The sequence below is a fragment of the Osmerus eperlanus genome, chromosome 7, assembly GCF_963692335.1.
Source record: "Osmerus eperlanus chromosome 7, fOsmEpe2.1, whole genome shotgun sequence".
In the NCBI taxonomy this organism is placed as follows: Eukaryota; Metazoa; Chordata; class Actinopteri; order Osmeriformes; family Osmeridae; genus Osmerus; species Osmerus eperlanus.
Genome location: NC_085024.1, coordinates 5,523,530 through 5,543,256, shown reverse-complemented (window position 1 = coordinate 5,543,256; position 19,727 = coordinate 5,523,530). Strand labels below are relative to the sequence as shown.

General features: G+C 40.9%; 2 protein-coding genes across 5 annotated transcripts; one reads left to right on the top strand and one right to left on the bottom strand.

Annotated features, from left to right (window-relative positions):
* Nucleotides 1-1,042: 1,042 nt before the first annotated feature.
* Nucleotides 1,043-11,746, top strand: abcb5 (ATP-binding cassette, sub-family B (MDR/TAP), member 5). 4 transcript variants are annotated; one of them, XM_062466731.1, is made up of 29 exons: nucleotides 1,043-1,156; nucleotides 1,489-1,549; nucleotides 1,683-1,800; nucleotides 1,983-2,037; nucleotides 2,520-2,670; nucleotides 2,829-2,907; nucleotides 2,985-3,176; nucleotides 3,373-3,544; nucleotides 3,915-4,039; nucleotides 4,131-4,308; nucleotides 4,413-4,526; nucleotides 4,635-4,745; nucleotides 4,852-4,977; nucleotides 5,177-5,380; nucleotides 5,847-6,017; nucleotides 6,222-6,383; nucleotides 6,870-7,079; nucleotides 7,185-7,340; nucleotides 7,450-7,554; nucleotides 7,667-7,744; nucleotides 7,867-7,950; nucleotides 8,134-8,337; nucleotides 8,423-8,523; nucleotides 8,635-8,775; nucleotides 8,865-9,021; nucleotides 9,248-9,445; nucleotides 9,666-9,872; nucleotides 9,991-10,137; nucleotides 10,336-11,746. In XM_062466731.1, the coding sequence occupies exons 2-29, from the start codon at nucleotides 1,531-1,533 to the stop codon at nucleotides 10,531-10,533; spliced, it is 3,963 nt and encodes a 1,320-aa protein (XP_062322715.1). In that variant the 5' UTR covers nucleotides 1,043-1,156; nucleotides 1,489-1,530; the 3' UTR covers nucleotides 10,534-11,746. The 4 variants fall into 4 exon arrangements, with proteins under 4 accessions (XP_062322715.1, XP_062322716.1, XP_062322714.1 ...); XM_062466732.1 differs by lacking the exon at nucleotides 1,489-1,549 and having other exon boundaries at nucleotides 1,135-1,156; XM_062466730.1 differs by lacking the exons at nucleotides 1,043-1,156; nucleotides 1,489-1,549 and having other exon boundaries at nucleotides 1,602-1,800; nucleotides 7,188-7,340.
* Nucleotides 11,747-12,895: 1,149 nt separating this feature from the next.
* sp8b (sp8 transcription factor b) lies at nucleotides 12,896-15,791 on the bottom strand. Its single transcript, XM_062466246.1, has 2 exons — nucleotides 15,538-15,791; nucleotides 12,896-15,288 (listed from the first exon to the last, which is right to left on the bottom strand). The coding sequence occupies exon 2, from the start codon at nucleotides 15,253-15,255 to the stop codon at nucleotides 13,942-13,944; it is 1,314 nt and encodes a 437-aa protein (XP_062322230.1). The 5' UTR covers nucleotides 15,256-15,288; nucleotides 15,538-15,791; the 3' UTR covers nucleotides 12,896-13,941.
* Nucleotides 15,792-19,727: the final 3,936 nt, after the last annotated feature.

Sequence of the window (19,727 nt, the reverse complement as noted above, 5' to 3'; positions counted from 1 at the left end):
GTATGTTGCTAATTACTTGCCTGAAGGCAACGGACTCAAATGTTGACATAGGTCGCATGTCTTGACAACATACCTGGCAATCAGTCTGTTTAGTTCTGCCTGGCTTAGAGACTGGAAATACTTCTGTTTAAAATCAAGCCTCGGCTGTTTTGATGAAGTGGCTCCGACTGCTTGATCAGCGGAGCTAGCACTGGGTTCTTTTACGATTAGCTTTGTAGAAGCGTGTTGTTTTACTAGATGCTTGTGAAGATTATAATTACTATTCTTCGCAGTGGATAAAGTTCTCGCACCTAAACACAAACTACAACTAACCAGTATATTTTTTCCCTTGATCTGGACAAGGGAAAAATAATGTCGATATTTCCATGACAAAAAGCTTGCATGGTCCGAACTGTCGGCCATTGTGTGAGCTAGTCTAAAATGCGGATTGATTCATTCATACACTGCGTCGCCGTAAACTTGTAAATTAGATTAAAAACAGGAAATTGGGGAATTCATGCAAGAAAAAAGTAACGACTAACGAGCCCATTTAAATTTCAGTAATGTAACTGCGTTATTTAATTGAAAAGAGTAATTAGTTACATTACTAGTTACCGCCAAAAGTAGTGGAGTTACAGTAAGGCGTTATTCCCAACACTGCTCATAATGACAGAAATATGTGTGTGAACTGGAAACTCTGCAAAGTTCATATTCTGCCAACGTCCTCTTTATAACCCAATTGAGTGCAGTGCCGGGATTGACGTTGTTTGGATAAGCATTTCGACATTAAATAATGAAAAATAATGAAAGAATTATTAGCCGCAGCTTATAATGTCTTGCTCTCTTCGAGTCACGGCCCATTCACTCTGATTGGTCCTCTGCTCCGCAATGAGTGTTCTAGGAAAATGTTGACTCGCAGTCACACCCAATAAGACACCTTGGAAGGACCTCTCATCCAGTTACTGTTCATGTACGGAACCGTTTAAAGATATTTGACACCAGAGCATGTCAGGATGACGACATGAATGCCTTGACACTTCCCTATAAATTGTCGCAGCCCTCTAAGGATACTTAGAGCTGCCAAATTCATAGTTAATGGTGATGTGTGCAATAGTGTTTATCATAAAAATAATAACGAATGCAAACTAACGAGAGTGCATCACTTATTCCATGAAAGGTAAGGTTCTTCTATTTTATAAAAATGTGTATATTTTCCAAAACATACAACATTTTCATAACAAGTTGGAAATAAAATTAGAATTACTTTTATTGAATGATGCTGCAGGTAGGCATTTATATGCAGTTGTTTGTTATTGTAGATGACGCAATCAAGTCATTTATGTAAGGGATAATGCCCGACAAGGTGTCCAATATCACCTGATATTGGACAATATCAGACAATCAGAATCGATTATTCACCCAGACCATGGTATAAGACTAATTTAAGGTATATGAAATAACACTTTATTCGACAATTGTGTTTAAATATCCACTTTAACTGTTATCTAGATACTTGGTTTCCGATTTGATCTGTTGACTCCAAAAGAGGAGATGCCAAACGGTTCAACAAGTAGGCTACATCCCAGAATTTCACCACAACGCAAGCTAGAACTGAACAAATAATTTAAACATAAAGAATCCAATTTTCAAACCCAATTTAATAAACACATTTTTTATATTCATGACTGACTATTACCTCGAAGCCATACAATTGGATGGTTACCCAAACTTGGCCTTTGCTGAGGATGAAAAGCCACCCAAGGATGCAAATGGAGATCTCCCAGAAGTCAGCATCGAGCCAAGGGGCAAGGGTGTCTTTGGGTAAGAAATGGTCAAGCGCGCTGCTGCATTTCTCTGTATATAATGATATGAATTTCTGCCGGAGAATTACTTTGCTGATAGCTACTGGATGTGGTCATTGTCGTAACCCCTAACTCACCACACAAAACGTGTTATGAGTTCATTGAAAACAAGTGTTTCCTTCATGGCGGTTCTTTTTGAAGGAAAAAGAAGAAAAAGACAAAAGAGGCCGCTAACAGTGTGGGATTTTTTCAGCTGGTAAGTCTCTTATAAATGATACCCTATAATACACACAGTGTATTAAATAAGAGCCAGTGGCGACTCTTTTCAGGTGTGCTCAAGCACCCCTAAATTTAATCTCAGCACCCCTAAAAATAATAATAATAGAAAAATATTATTGTTTATTATTGTTTATTATTGTTTATTATTGTTTATTATTGTTTATTATTGTTTATTATCATTTGATGCTGGTCGTTCATGAAGGGACATTCATAGTTTTTTCATTCATTCAATAATTTGCATAATAATACATAAATGTATTAATTGTTATCCAGTGAAATTAGGGATTTATTAGCAAGGGGGTTTAGCACTTTTGCAAAGCACTGTATTCATGTCACATTCTCATTGGGGGCTGAGCACCCCTAAAGGTCTGATCCTAGAATCGCCCCTGATAAGAACAGATAACCACATATATTGATCTTATTCACCCCATATGGAAATGTGTATGTTATGTGTTATAGTTCCGCTACGCCACTCCCCTGGAGATCATTCTAATGATCATCGGCCTAGTGTGTGCTGCGTTACACGGGATAGCACTGCCCCTCATGATCGTCATCTTTGGGCAGATGACTGACAGCTTTGTGCAGAGCGGACAACAACTGAATTTAACAGGTAGACAGACTGAGCCCGAGACTGACAGCTGAATTTGTGATAAAAGATATTCTACAGTGCCCCATGCAAGCTTTGCTAAGTGTTGGGATTATTGTGTTAGAGTTTGTGGTTATTGCAATTATATTGTTGTCCCTTTGTGAATCTGTCCATTTTAATAGGAAATTTTACTTTTGAGATCTTGAACTCAACGGAGTGTCTTGCAATTCCTGGAGTAGATATTGAGGCGTTAATGACACAGTAAGTGCAAACAATGATTATCTTAAATACATAGGTTATTTACCAACCGTATACCAACGGTTGGTTTTCTTTTGCAGACATGCATATTACTTCGTTGGAATTGGTTGTGCAGCCTTACTGCTGGGGACTTTTCAGGTGATGCTGTTTTTGCTAACAGCCACTAAACAGACCAAACGGATCAGGGAGAAGTACTTCCATGCCATTTTACACCAACAAATGTCGTGGTTTGACACACACCCTATTGGTGTGCTAAATGTCAGGCTTACAGAGTAAGTTACTATATGACATTAATCCAGAATGATCATTTACACAATACTAGACATTCTGTATGTACACTTTTCACATGGCATCACGTGATCTGTGAAAACCTGTCACATGTTGATTCCATCATCATGTTGGGTTGTTATGCAACACGACACGGATATTAATCGCAAGGGACATTCCATCTGCTTGTACCTCTTTTAGTGATATCAACACAATCAATGATGGACTTGGCGACAAGATATGTGTGTTTGTGCAGTTCTTCTGCACCTTTGTGACTGGGTTCATCATCGGGTTTGTCTTTGGCTGGAAGCTGACCCTGGTCATCCTGACAGTCAGTCCTCTTTTAGCGGGTTCTGCTGCCGCATGGTCCAAAGTAAGGCAACAACATGCCCTAAGACCCAATAATTCATTTATGTACCATTGCAGTGGGCACTGGTTGTGGATTAGTATCTTTTGCAACCACACTGCCCTTTGTGTTTATTTCTTTTGTTCAATTGAGAAATGTGAACAACCTCAGGAATAGCTTTGCTGCCCTAGTTAGTTAATGAAGTTAAAGTTAAAGATGTTTATTTCTACCCAAACGTTTATGTTACATAAAGCATAACCATTTTACAAGCTTTTGTCACAGGTGTTAGGAGCAAATAGACTTAGATATGAGGTTGGATTGAAAGTGTCTCACAGCTGCTACCTTAAAACCAGATTAATTTAGATTCAGTGATGGATTATTTGATGCTTAATTTCAGATTCTTGCCAGTTTGACCAGTAAGGAGCTCATGGCCTACGCCAAGGCAGGAGCAGTGGCAGAGGAGATTCTCGTGGCAATCAGGACAGTTGTTGCCTTTAATGGACAGAAGAAAGCTGTGGAGAAGTTATTACAACATTTGACCTAAAATGTCTATATTTTATTCACCACCATAGGTAACTCAGACTTACTCCATTAAATACTTTTTTGTTATTAGGTACGAAAAAAATCTGGAAGATGCAAAAAACTTTGGCATTAAAAAGGCAATCACCACTAATGCATCTATGGGTCTCACCCAGTTCATAATATTTGGTGCCTATGCCCTGGCTTTCTGGTATGGAACAAAGCTCTCCGTGGACGAACCTGAGAACTACTCAATTGGAAAAGTTATCACAGTAAGCCTCCTCTCAGACATCCTCGTCCAAGTCCTGTGATGTTGTTAACTTTTCACATTGCCTGACATCTAATCTAATTGTACTTTATTTGATCCATTGTCCAGGTCTTTTTTGCGGTGATGATAGGGTCTTTTTCATTAGGCCAGGGTGCTCCAAACTTGGAGAGCATTGCCAAAGCCCGTGGTGCTGCCTATGAGGTCTACAAAACTATCGACATGGTACTACTACTGACTTCAATCAAAGTCTAATCAATCAATCAATTCCTAAATATTTACAACTGTTTACAATTCATTAACACATATTAATATGTGCTGGTGGTCTCTTAGCCCCGCCCCATCGACAGCAGTTCAAAGGAGGGCCACAAACCAGACCTTGTGAGGGGAGACGTTGAATTCAAAAACATCCACTTCAGCTACCCCTCCAGAAAAACTGTCAAAGTGAGGCAATTACTTCACCACAGCAAGACATCCGTCCCACATTCAAACGTCCTTTCTGTGAATGCCTTGCTGACATCGTCACATCACACGTTGGTTGGCTCCATAGATTCTGCAAGGAGTGAACCTGAAGGTGCCTCACGGGAAGACGATAGCTCTGGTGGGGGCCAGTGGCTGTGGGAAGAGCACCACCATCCAGCTGCTGCAGCGATTCTATGATCCTGATGAGGGACAGGTATGCACCAGAACACGCTGTGAGGGAGGGAGACAAAAGAACTCCACTGACCTGATTGTGTTGCATTCCCCCGTTCTGGTTGGACTTGTTTATTTAAGGCTGTAGAGGAATGTAAAACAGTGCTCTGGCGGTCTCTTGTGGGAGGAGGATGAATGTTTGTGTCTGTGTGTGAAGTACTCATGAATGGTTTGGATCCCAGGTAACTCTGGACGGCCAAGACATCCGCTCCCTGAACGTGAAGTGGTTGAGGGAGAACATCGGCATAGTCAGCCAGGAGCCGGTGCTGTTTGGCACGACCATCGCTGAGAACATCCGCTATGGCAGAGAGGACGCCACAGACGAGGATATCGAACGTGCTGTGAAGGAAGCCAACGCCTACGAGTTCATCTCCAAGCTACCCGACGTGAGTGGAGCAGCTCCCACACAAAAGAAGTAACGACAAGACCTTTTAACCCTTGTGTTATCTTCGGGTCATTCTGACCCATCAGTCGTTGTGACCCACCGTCGTATTGCGACAACTTTACCGCATACAAAAACAAAGTGAGCATTTTCTTTTAACCGTCGGGCTGTCTCAGACCCCCCACATTGCGAAGGTTAAAAGAAAATTATTTGTATTTGTTTTGGGTAAAATTGGGTAAACACAACGATGGTTCGTTATGAACCTTTGGGTCATGTGACCCGAAGGCAGCACAAAGGTTAAACTACTGTCTAGAATAAGACAACTTAAAACAAAGGTCCCGCTGTCTGTTATTCACATTTATTTGTGAATTTATAACCAGAGAAAATAGAACGGAGCACAAGATGTCGTAACATGACTATACATGGTTTCACCCGTCTGATAAGTGTTGTATCCCATGGCTGTGACACAGAAGCTTAACACCATGGTGGGGGAGCGTGGGGCCCAGCTCAGCGGGGGCCAGAAGCAGAGGATAGCCATTGCTAGAGCCCTGGTCAAGAACCCCAAGATCCTCATTCTGGACGAGGCCACCTCCGCTCTGGACACCCAGAGTGAGTCCATTGTCCAGGGGGCGCTGGATAAGGTAAACCTCACTACTGTGACCGTCTCAAAACCTACGTGTCCATGTGAATCTCCCAGTGGTGTTTCACATGCATGCGGGCACTATCCTACCGTGTGTTTTAGATGACCATAATTACACAACATCCAAGATACAGACGTGTGTTTTCGAAGTCATCTACAGACGATCATCTTTTGTTGATGAACCGTTTCTCCTCCTCTTCGCTAGGCCAGGGCTGGGCGCACCACCATCGTCATCGCCCACCGCCTGTCTACCATCAGGACTGCGGACGTGATCGCTGGCTTCAGTGACGGCCAGGTGGTGGAACAGGGTTCTCACAAGGAGCTTATGGCCAAGAAGGGGATCTACTACTCGTTAGTCATGCAGCAGGTACACTACAGTATACCAGCTCTGGAAAAAATCTAAGAGACCACTACACCTTTTTTTCCTTTTCACAAAAGTTGAGGAACAGAAGGGTAAAATGTAAAAAGCCACTACAAATTTTACACTTCTGTTCCTCACTCAGAATTGTTCTTCTCAAAAAACATTTAAATCAAAGATAAAGGAACATCCATGCTTTTTTATTATCAACAATTTATAACAATATTGGGTAGCCTTCATTTAGATAGTTAGTCTGTAGATTATCTACAAATGCTCAATAAATACTAAACTATTAGAACATTTTAAATGACTCTTGACTAACCCCAACTGTAACCCTAACTCTAACCCTAACCAGTTGGTGAATATCATGAGAGCTGTAGTTTACATTCTGTTAATTGTTTGTTTATGGCTTGAGCATCTACAGATGGTGTACAGCAGCAGATTCTCAACATGAAATGTAACCCAACATTGACATCTCAACCCTTGTTTGTGTAGACAAAAGGACAACCAGATGAAAATTGTGAGGAAGAATCCTCTGATGAAGGCTCGTCCTTTGACAGCTCGGATATGGATGAGGAGATCATCGGTGAGGAAACGGCCCAAAATGGAGGGTTTCAACATAACTCTGTCATCAACAGAAGCTTCAAGAGAAAGTCGTCCAAAAGGAACAGCAAAAAAAAGAAATCAGGAAAAAAACAAAAGAAGGTGACAAAGCTTGACCAACAACATATCATTCACTGAAAGAACAAATAATAACGTTTTCCGGTTAATGTTCATCTGCTGATATTTTTGTTATGATTTAATGTGCAGAAGGAGAAAAACAAGGAAGTGGTGGATGTCCCTTTTACCAGGATCCTGGCTCTGAACAAGCCAGAATGGCCCTACCTGTTGGTCGGAACTTTGTCCAGTCTCATTGGAGGGGCTACATATCCCTGTGTTGCCATCCTCTTTGCCAAAATCATTGGAGTGGGTGTCTGCCTATTCATGCGTATGAAAATAAAACATTTGGGGGGATTAAAAGACAGTGGTTTGATGTTAGTGCCTGACGTTACGATCTTGAATTGATCCTCTGTAGGTTTTTGCTGAGGTTGATCCAGAGGTGAAACGACAAAGAACCCTGATGTTTTCACTACTCTTTCTACTCATTGGTGGGGTTGCATTTGTCACATTCTTCTTACAGGTTTGTTTATTTATAAATGTATTGTGTATTTATTTATAACACAGGCTTTGTATTATGTATTTACTGTATAGAAAGTTTGTGTGGTAAATCCATGATCTGTGTTTTCCCCCAGGGATTCATGTTTGGTAAATCAGGCGAACTTCTCACAATGAGGCTGAGAAGTCAGGTGTTCACGGCTATGATGAGACAGGCATGACCAAGCGCATTACTTATTTCTAAATGACTAGAGCTATTCACTGTATTTATGAAACAATCATACAAACACACCAACTTGTGAGTTCTTTCTGTCTGACACTGAGATTGCTTCCTTAGGAGATCAGTTGGTTTGATGACAATGAGAATGCCGTGGGAGTCCTAACCACCAAACTGGCCACAGACGCATCTCTGGTTAAAGGGGTGAGAACCATTTCCGGCTGTCATAAAATCGGTGATCAACATGTATTAGATCACTTGAGTGGCAGCGGGAATCTCAGCACTGACTCACGTCCCTGTTTTGTACGCATCTTTTTAGTTGGTGCTTCTTCGGATGAATTACAGTACAGTGTAATGATTTCTGCCTGGCAACATCCCATTTTGTAGGCGGCCGGGTCAAGGCTGGGATTGGCCACCAGCACGGTGTGTGCTCTCACCATAGCCATTGTGGTGGCTTTTATCCACAGCTGGCAGCTCACCCTCCTCATCCTCGCCTGCGTGCCCTTCCTCATCGGTGCCAACTTCATCCAGATGAGGGCCATGGCGGGACATGCCTCTAAAGACCAGGGGGCGCTGGAGCAGTCTGGGAAGGTAGCGATGGCTGTTTTAACCCATTAGATAGCAAGTCGGCGAGACTGAGAAAACAAATGTTTTACATGTGATGTTTGTTTTGTAGATATCCACTGAGACTGTTGAAAACTTCAAAACAGTGGTCGCTTTGACGCGAGAGGATGTCTTCTTTCGCAAGTTCATGGAGAGCTTGCGTAAACCATATGAGTAAGGTTTGCACTTTATTAAGTAATGGACATTATAAGAATAATTATTTTGACAGAGTACCAAAAACAACTAAAAAGGATTCCAATAAAATGTTTCAATTCATCACCGCAGATCTGGGTTGATAAAAGCTCCTGTGTATGGCATAACATTTGCCCTGGCCCAAGCCATCCCCTACTTTGTCAATGCAGCAATCTTCCGTTTTGGCTCCTGGTTAATTGCTCACTGCCACACCGAATATGAAAATGTATTCCTGTAAGTATTCTGGTACAACCAGTTCTTGAAAATTACACAACAGCTAGAGTTGTGGGTGTGATAACCACAACCATGTTCTTGTTTTGCAGTGTGTTTTCTGTGATTGTGTTTGCTGCCATGAATATCGGAGAGTCTTCCTCTCTTGCTCCTGACTTTGCAAAAGCCAAGACCTCAGCGAAGAGAATCTTAGACCTCCTGGAGAAGAGCCCAGAGATCGACATCTACAGTGACAAGGGGGAGAAGCCAGTGAGCGACACAAAACCCTTCACCAAACGTCATCAAGCATTTCATTAGTTCATATTAACTATGACAAAAACGGAAAACTATGATATCTATTTTGGGCCTTTCATGGCTTTATTGAACAAGATATGCTATAACTATGGTGATATATAGTCTATAATAACTTATAGACTATAGTTATAAGTTAGATGCTTCTTTGATGTTCTTTCTCTGCCTGCTTCTTTTTTCCCAGTCAGACTTCACAGGGGACATTGATTTCCGCGGCGTCCACTTTGCCTATCCCACGCGGTCGAATGTGAGGGTGCTGCAGGGCCTGGATGTGTCTGTGAAGACGGGCCAGACGCTGGCCCTGGTGGGCGAGAGCGGCTGTGGAAAGAGCACCTCGGTCCAGCTGCTGGAGCGCTTCTATGACACGGCTGAGGGACAAGTGGTACGCTTCCTCCCCATCAGAGGAACAGTACACAGCACACACACTGTTGGGAATCTCCTGCCATTCAGTACAGGCCCCCTAAACATGATCCGACCTTTTTTTTTCTTAATACATGTATTTGATATCATTTAGGAATTTAGCAGACACTTTTTAGCCAAAGCAAGAAACAAACGTCTATTGAATCGTCCGCGTCTCGCTTTTTTTGGTATCCCCATTTCAGTTTGCTGACGGTGCTGACATAAAGAGCTTGAATCTGGCCTGGCTGCGTTCTCAGCTGGGCTTGGTGTCCCAGGAGCCCATCCTGTTTGACTGCACCATCACAGAGAACATCCAGTATGGAGACAACGACAGACAGGTGTCTCAGGAGGAGGTCGAGGAAGCGGCCAAGAGTGCCAACATCCACAACTTCATACTCGGCCTTCCAGAGGTAAACATGTGACACAATGTGACATGCCGCAGCATAGGACGTTATCAGAACAGTCAAACATCATCCCGAAGGTTAGGTTCGTACGACTTCATACGAATGAGAAATGTTGCTTTGTCAGAAATACAACACGCGAGTTGGGGATAAGGGAGCCCAGCTGTCAGGAGGGCAGAAGCAGAGGATCGCTATCGCCCGGGCTCTGGTCCGACGGCCTAAGGTGCTGCTGCTGGATGAGGCTACCTCCGCCCTGGACACGGAGAGTGAGAAAGTGAGTATCATCTAGGAGTCTGTCCTGAACTCTCAAAGCAAAAGCTTGTATTTGGTTTGCCGGAGAGCAAATTTGCACACACATAGTTGGATCCACAAACACTCTACAATGACGTGTCCTCTGTCTCTCTCTGTCTCTCTCTCTCTCTCTCTCTCTCTCTCTCTCTCTGACTCTCTATCTCTCTCTTTTTCGTCCCAGATTGTACAGCAGGCTCTGGATGATGCCCGACTCGGCCGGACCTGTATTGTCATCGCCCACCGTCTGTCCACCATCCAGAACGCTGACATGATAGCAGTCATCCAGAATGGCCAGGTGTCTGAACAGGGCACACACAACGAGCTGATGGCCAAACAGGGGGCTTATTATGCCCTGGTTAATGCGCAAGTCTCTCACTGAAGAGACACAATGTGAATCGATTAATGTAAACAACATATTATGACATATTATACAAAATTATTATATTTCACACTCAACAGTTAAAAGTGTAATACATTAAACAGTTAAAAGTGGGCTTGTTAGAAGGAACTACCTCACATGTATAAAAAAAACTATGATGTTTTGTCAGTAGCATAGTGGTGGATAACTCGAGGCAACTTAATTGTATAATATATGTTTCTATGATTGTCTGTATAACTTGCAGCTAATGAATGTTCATGTAGCCTATATTTAGCTTTGTTTCTTTTTTAAAAATTTGTAAGTATTTTAGGTAGGTATATTGTACACTGATGTAAGTTACAGTAATCACAAATTACATCTGAAATCATAAACGCTGCGGAATAATTCATTCACACTTTTAAAGAGTTCTACCATAGACTGTAAAAAGAATGGACAACAGCTCTGAAAAGTGAAGCCAAAACATCTCGTTCGCCCCCTGGTGGCTGGATTTAGTATAGGTCATTAGACCCGTCCCCTCCATTTTAGCGGAAAGGACATGAGCCAAACAAAAACATCTAAATGTCTAATATTTCTTTCCAAAGATGTTTTCTGTCATTTTAGGTAAATCTTTTCAGACTGATGTCTGATCAAGTGCTCATTTTTCGGATCAGATTGTTTTGAATTCGTTATTTGACCATATAAAAAAGGGGTTAGGGCCTTGTGTGCTTGAGTAGGGTGGGTGTATGGGTGGGACCTCGATACCTCCACCACCCGATCACTATTGCGCAGACTCTGGTTCTAAATGACATCACCAGCGCAAGATGGCAGCACCCCTATATCTGGGATATCTTGGCTTCAATTTTGTACAGTGGGAGAATGTGGAGACGCGTCGTCCATTCTTTTTACAGTCAATGAGTTCTGTTCTTCTGACATGGTGCAAGGACGAAGAAAAAACGCAAGAGGGCGCACGTAAACAACGAACCAATTCAGTGGGTCGTTGGAAAACTTTCCTAGACTTGCGTTTACTTTTCTTTGTGCCATAAAGCGCTCTCTATCACAGTGGTTATGCGTAGTATTTTACCGTAATAGGCATTCCATTAAACTGTTTTAATGGGTTTGTCAAGTACAGTAATGTGTCAGCCCTGCTTTGGCCTATTTTACATGCATCCCTTACCCTCTAGTTGAGCGTGCTGCTTTTATACATATTGTTAATTAAATCCCAAATGTGTTGGTTTCTCAAATTAAGCTGTTCTTATAGGCAACTTCAGGCAAGGCAAAGACACAAGTTCGTGACTGGGTTGGTTTGACCCACTCAAACGAAATGAAATTGGCCTTCAAAAGGCAGATCATGATTTACATGGTTCCTATATATAGCCTAGCCTATATATTTTTTTATGATTTTGAGAAGGATCTTGCAACTTTCTTGAAGTAGGGAAGACCACATGTTGTCACTCTACGCTAAATCCTAAAATAAGCCTATATAATCTATCTGCCACACATTTTTAAATGAAGGAGGTGAATTTTATAACACTTCCAGTAGACGTACAGGGCAATCTGATGCTTTTCCAAATGTAGCACTAGTAGCCTCACTGTATTTAGATATCCTCATCCTGTCATAGACCTATAAGAACACGACGTAAATAGCCTACTGTTTTTTAAGGTCGAGTGTATCATCAACAATCTTCACAAGCAAAATAACAATAGGAGCAAAACATTTAACGACGCAGTTCCGAGATCAGGCGAGTTCGAAATCAAATATGTATTATCCCCGAGCCCATGGAACAAAATTATAGACTATTTGTCAAACATATAACAATATTGGCAAAACATCTGAACTCTTAGGCAAATTATTGTCATAAAATTCTACTGAAATTAACTATTTACGTCTATCAAGCCTAGCATTTATTTTTTACTGACACAGGTAAGTGGAGTAAGCCTACGTCTACCAGTGAATCTAGACCTATTCCCCCTCCTTTGAGATATTGTGAAAAATAAAATATACATGCATTTTACATGCTATAGGCTTACATCTTTTGAAATGAGGTGTTACGGAAATTCCAATATTATAATAATTAATCAATTGTTAAAAATGTATCAATTGAAATGTATTTTTTGAAAAGTAAAACAAAAAATCGTTCAAAGAATAAATTGAGTCAAACTTTGAATAAGGCTATGTGCACTTTTAAAGCAATGAAAAGTGTTGTTATTCGACTTGGGTGTTAAGGCCATTTCCAGTGTCTCAAAATTAGGCTACAATATTAAGGACAATGGTATTCCCAATAATAAATCAATGTAAAGTTTCCTGTAGTCGCTCAAAAATCAAACAAACAGACTTGATTCGACGAGTGATTCTGAATCCATACTGACTTTATTGAGTGGCTTGAATTAGAAAGCCAGTCTCGGAGAAATTATCAATGTGAAATTAACGTCACTTTACAAACATGCTTACTTAAATTAAATGAGTGAACAGTAAATAATGTCGAAATCTTACAAATAAATTCAAAGTGCGTCTAATGATAGACCCCAAAATACAAGAAAAACTCGTGGTTAAATATAACTCCCACAATACATTTTTTTTATATCCTGACAAAAAAATCAAAATACATTTCCGTACATTTTCAGATATTTACTAGAGCCAATGTACAACTAGAAATTACTATACAAAATCGTCTCCTGGACAAATACATAGCTCACCTTTACACTGGTGTGTAATAATATTCTAACCTACAATTCTCATATATACAACCAATTTGCAGCAACGTGAAATGTAAGTAAATTTGGCTACTTGCAAACTTGGTCAAGCTCTAATTGTATGGAGCGATTACCAATGTGCGATACAACTTTTCCTCCATTATCAAACAGGTGATGTAATAAGGTAGACAAGGACATAACGAAAACTTTATCACACTACAGTGATTTGCTCTTACAAAGCAGCCCGTCGAGAAGAACACACGTGGATCATTTACTGTTCAATAATAAAGTGCCACAGTTTGGTTTTGAATAAAAGTACATCCGCAGTAACAAGATATTGCAGGCCACATAGCACTTAATTGATGGAACAATATTTCTTTCTGAAAACAAATGTCTTGCTTATAACCCTGCTGCGTAAAACCACCAATGACCCAATGTAGCCTACCCTGGATCACTATGTGCGTCAGAGTGTTTTTGAATTGTGCCAAAGTGTCCAAGAGTGCGAGAATAACTTTATACCTAGAGCTTTTTACCACAAACGCATACAATGGGTGCGAAGTGGTGAATGGACTTACAATGAATTGCAGGATATTATAATCAGTATTCTTACGCACTTAATGAACTCAGGGAAATGCTATTTTTCGTTCAACATATGAACATTGAGCACACAAAGCATGTCCACTGTAATATTATTCCCCAATTCCTTAAAAGGATTTGATCTACCGCCAGGTATTCTACTTATAGTGAGTTAGAGAGGCCGTTCATGCCTGTCCCTGGGGCAGACTCTGGAGGTTGCAACAGGTCAGGGGAATGACAAGGCGGACTCCCTGGTGCACTGTGCTCGCTGTCAGTATCACTTCCCCGTTTACCCCCGCTGCCCCCGGAACCAGACCCAGCGGATCCCCCAGCACTGTGTGTTTTAACATGTTTACTTAAGTGATCGCTACGCATAAATCTCTTGTTGCAGACCGGACAGGCGAACCTTTTTTCTCCGGTGTGTGTTCGCAAGTGTCGCTGGAGTTCATCAGAGCGCGTGAATCTCTTTCCACAGAAGAGCCAGTTACAGACAAACGGTCTCTCTCCGGTGTGCCACCTCAAGTGTGCTTTGAGATGCGATGTTTTACCGTAAACCTTCCCACACCCGGGAATGTGGCAACTATGGAGACCTTTTCTACGGAGACTCGCTCCCGCCGGTCCAAGTCTCTCAGCCTCCTGACAGTTGGGACAGTCACAGGTGGCTCTACCAGAGTAGCGCCTCGCAGACGATCTCGGAGACCCAGCTAAAGATGCAGGTGGACCCGCAGACAGCATAGTCCCCCCAGCACCAGCTAAAGGAGAGGGACTTGAGTCCGGATAAGACGACAATACCGGCTTGAATCCGTCCATTAGGTGCTGACCGGTTGTCAAAAGATGAGGAGAAGGACTTGTACTGAATGCAGAGTGACTTAAACTTGAGTAATCAGAATTGTATCCTCCCAGTGGAGAATGTAAGGATGTCTGGAGTCCTCCGGAGTGCAATGACGACTGTAGTGCCGCACCATTTGGGTTCTGAACATCAATCCAGCCCGCTCCCACGTCCCACCATGCGGATGCACCGGTGGTGCCAACCTCTCCTGTGGGGATACCAGGATGGGAGGATTTGAACCAGGACTCATAAGGATGCGCAACGCTCATTCTGGGATATATACCTTGCAGACTGTCCACCGATGTATGAACTTTCGAAATAAAAACCGGCTGATGACTGGGTTCTTGAGCGCTGTTTGTAACAGAGGCCTGAAATACAGAATAGTCATTTCCAAAGTGGGAACTGGAGGAGGTACCAGAGGTGAGGGAGAAGGCACTGGATCCGGAGCAGTTGGTGCCGAACGAATCCGATAGCCCGGCTCCGTTACGCGACACTCCAAAGCCGGACAGGCCGGATCCCAAGCTGCAACTGCTCGCAGTCGCTCTCTTCCACGGGTGGAAGCCTTTTCCAAACGATGAAGAATTATCCGAAATGGACGAAGGTGAAGGGCTCGGACTCCCAATCTTGTTACATGTAGCAGCCAACATGGCTAAAGGAGTCGATCCTAACCGCGGCTCCTCCTGAAATGAAAAAGAAAGTGACTGTAAGTGACTGATGGCCAAGTTCTGTGCAATTCTTGCTTGTTTAGTTATCCGTAGTTATTCGACTTTCAAAATACTGTCACGAAAGCGTTTGATAGTTCCAACTCCTTTCCTAAGAATTAGGGAATGACTAAAACATTATTTCAAGACAATCTCGAGACAGTAATACGTTTCACTGCACTGGATTATCCAAGTCTAGCAGTTCAAACAAGCGTAACATTTTCCTACCTGTAGATGGTGATGATATAGAAAGCACCCAAAATTACCAATAACTAAACGAATTTACGTCAAATATGACATGCAGGATAACATGCGCGTCTCGACCACATCAGGGGAAAGCTCTATCCCGTCTCCTTGTCGTGAAATGAATCTGAGCTTTTTTCTTGTGACCCTCTTTCTTAAAACATAATCAACGAACTGTCTTTCCTACTGTGACCGAAGTAAGTTTAATCCCCTCCGCTGGACAATAAAAGAACTAATTAAACCAGCAAGAAACCCCTTAGACTCACCCCTAGAAGTGAAGTTGCCATCACAAAAACTGCCCTCCTTAGAGGATCTTTTTATATTTATGAATCAGAGCACTGTTTTTTTAGAGGTGTGCAATACAATGATATGTTCCGCCCATTCCACCACAATTGTAGGTCCTCTCTGGCTTTGAAGTACCGCTGTGACACGGGCGACCAATCAGCGCCTCTGTACCACCACACTGCCACATTCTAGCGTGAGGTCATCAATAGACTACTTCAGACAGTTCTCCACCTCCTCCACCACCCCCTCCATAATAAAAGAACGGAAGAAGGTAAAGTTAAATGAGAGTGAAAGGAATTAGGCCTACTTATTGAAATTTACAGAGCATCTTGGAATTTCATCACGATGAAAATGTGAAAGCACTTGTTAGGCATCATTCATTCTTTTAGTTAGAGGCTACTGTTTTGAATATGAATACTCATTCTAATTGACATTTTGCTTGTGCTATTATTGAATTGAATGTATACTCGTAAAACAAGACATTTCAGCTGCAGGCAATCTAAAATATATTTAATCTGCAGTTGTCAGACCTCTGCAACTGTTGCATTAGATACACTTTTAGATACGTTCTATGGCTACTCTGACATTTTAAATTGAAGTTGGTGTAATTATTTCTGGCCTAGTTCATATAAACAACGATTATGAAGTATATAAAGACTGCATTGTCTCTCCAAAATATTAGTTAACCTTTGGGAACTTTCACTCACTGTAATTGCTATCAATTACGTCTACAGGTTTGATTAAATCTGCCTAAAACTGCTCTCCAGATAGAACAATTTCATCATAAGTTAATAGTAAACCTACAACAAAATAAATAATTCCTCTTGATTATGTTCTTTTCACTTTGGAACCTGTCTTTGTCTGTGTTTGCACCCGTCTTTGTGTGTGTGTGTGTGTGTGTAGCTTATACACTTTAATGAGAGTGTGCATCTGTGTGTATGGATGTATATATATATATGATATATATGTGTATTATATGTAAAGCATTCTCTGTGTGTGTGTTTGTGTGTGTGTGTGTGGTGTGCCTAGAGGAACAGCTCGCCAGCTCACATTTATTTTTCAACTGCATTATATCCTTAACGACTATAAGACACAACATAATGTCAGGGCTTCCATTTTCTGTTTGTAAATCAAATAGACATAAAAAAGCAACTTAGTAAAATGACTTTAGGTATTAAGTATTGCATCAGCACGTACTATTAAAAGAGCATTATTGTTATCAATTTCATTCTTTCGTTTCCTCACTAACACCTGTACTCTCAATATAAATAAACAAATACATGTTGATGACATCCGAGTCCATATTGACCTTCTCTTGATCTTAACAACTTACACAAATACGTGATGATAACAGCTTTGGCTCTTACATAATAAAGGCTTGTAGGCCATACGTGCTGTTGAACTCAGGGTCTATCCCAGCTATTAGCATGCAGTGTGCACAGGCAGCATAAATTTCATTTGAATTTCAAATTTAATAACGCAGGAGGTTTTTAATCATCCGTAGTTTTATTTGTTTGATATTAACATGCTTATTGACCGGGTCTGTTGACCAGCTTGGTCATTACAGGACAGCGAAAAGTTAATTAAAACGACCAGGGATTATTCATCACATCATCTGCCTAACCCATGTCTCTTCCTTTATTACACAGCATGATAGATGGACTATCTGATTAATTCCTATGTTTCTTCGATTGGACAACAGCTTTTTGGATTTAATTTAGGCAGCTCAAATTCAATCCTATATAGCCTTCTAAATGTGTCCAAAGCTTTGTAGAAATATAACAAAAAACTCAAACCGCGCAACCTTTTAAGGGAAATAGTTATTTGTAAAAAAATATGTATGCACCGTATTTACATTATTCATCATTATTTTTTTGAATACAAAATAGAGAATAAACCATTTAAACTAATATAGTCGAGGATATATGTTAACTTTGCATTTTGACTAACGTGATTTGCTTTGAGAATATAGCTTTCATTTAAAAGTCAATACATTTTGTAACTATATTACCATTTTTATATAGCTTATATATCCCAATAACGTTCATTTATAAAATGGTATTTCTGAAAAGTAAAGCAAGAATGTATTTTTTAACTTTTTTAAACGAAACATAACGTTTATTAGTGAGTAGTGTAGAGTAGGAAGGTAATATACATTCAAACGTACAGATTAAGCACAATTTACGTTCAATAATATATATTATTTTTATTTTTTTTGCACAGTCGGACCATTGCTTTTCTGTTGAAACAAACTATTGGCTATATTTCGAGTCAATCAAGATTACAGCATTCAGCTATTAGAGCAGTTAGTCGATCAGTCGAAACGTATGCATTCTAGGCTATATCGATTTGTCGCTGTTAATTCCTCTATTAAAACTAAAGCCTACCTTCCAATTTCCCACAAAATAAGTTAAAAACGATACAGAACCGATAGAAATATCATTGATCACAATGGGAATACAAGCCAATACATACCGCGCTCCAGGATACTAGGCTACTCCACGGTGTATTGATTGACCCTCGACGTTTGCTCTCAGCAGAACACTGCACAACATATCCAGCCGGTACGTCGTTACAGCACCGGACCCTGCAAGATGGATGTTACTTTGGGAATTGAGTTTAATTAGGAACAACTTGGAAGCGGCTAGATCAACGGTAGTCTAATATATACATGCGTTCAAGCCCCATGACAAGGTTGTGAAGTCATGTTTAATCCAAATATCTAAAAATGGAAGTTAGGCTACTCCATCTTGGGGAAAGGGGTTATGAAGACTGACACGCATGAGTTAGGTTCTTATCAATTTCTTTGCTAAACATGAAGCAAGTGCAGTGTCTTTCGCAATGACGTTAATGATGAAGAATATAGGGCCTCAGTCAATGATAATGTCAGTATGGTAATACTGATTCTGATCCAACGCGTTAGAAAAGTGTTACAAACATAAAATAAATGTGTGTACGGCATAAATTAAATAAATATAAAGGTCTACACAGACGCTTTACAGTGTACAATAGTAGGTCCCTTTCAGAAATAACAATGTCTATTGTTGATTACTTTTGCGCGTAGACTCATAAACCTTGCACAGAAAAGGTTGGCCTCAGTTCATGTGTTGAGTGTAGGTTCTTATCGCTCCACAGTAACTGTAAGCCACATTGAACAGATGTCCCCATTGAAGGCTTCTCCTTGCACACATGGGCTATATTACCATCACGAAATCAAACTCAAAACCTGTCCCTTTAGTTGCCATAATGACCGCGTTATTCTGGACCGCTGAACACGAACAAAATGTGTTCAATATTGCGTGCTTTAGAATTATTCAGCTTTTAGAGGAGAGGGGAAACAGGTCTCACCATCATGGATGGAGAACTTTGCACTAATGTGGTGATTTACAAAGCAACTCGATAATCTAAGGGGCTTCCTGTTGAAGACCAGTCTGAAGTAAAGGGGCAATTACTTGCGGCTTGCCACAGCAATTAGTGGACCATCATGACAAAATAAGATCGCCTATTGCATGAAATTGTCCCAATGATTATGTTCGAAGAATTGAAAGGCAAGTTTTCAGGTGTAGAAGGGAGGGTGTATAACGTTATATTTCTTTCCTTCACGATGAGTATGTTGAACATTGAATAAGTTGACCTATTTAAGGTATTGAAGTTTGACAGTCAACTAAATAAAAAGTTTTACATATTTTGGAATGGCATGGTGGTATTACATTTATTATTTTTTGGTGTTGGTCTACACAAACATGAACAAAGTAGCCCTTTCAGAAAGATGACTTTTGACTTTCAGCTTTCATCTTCAGATGTGCCGGTAAAAAACACACTGTCCAATATTATTGAAGGTCAAGTTGTAAGAAGTAGGACTGTCACACGGGTGTTGACTAGAGTGTCTG

Excerpts from the sequence above, each read along its gene's own strand:
- sp8b (XM_062466246.1), bottom strand. The coding sequence starts at position 15,255 with ATGTTGGCTGCTACATGTAACAAGATTGGGAGTCCGAGCCCTTCACCT.
- abcb5 (XM_062466729.1), top strand. The coding sequence starts at position 1,661 with ATGACTGACTATTACCTCGAAGCCATACAATTGGATGGTTACCCAAAC. Across the intron at positions 4,746-4,851 it reads CCTCCAGAAAAACTGTCAAA|ATTCTGCAAGGAGTGAACCT; the intron begins GTGAGGCAATTA and ends TTGGCTCCATAG. Across the intron at positions 9,022-9,247 it reads GTGACAAGGGGGAGAAGCCA|TCAGACTTCACAGGGGACAT; the intron begins GTGAGCGACACA and ends CTTTTTTCCCAG.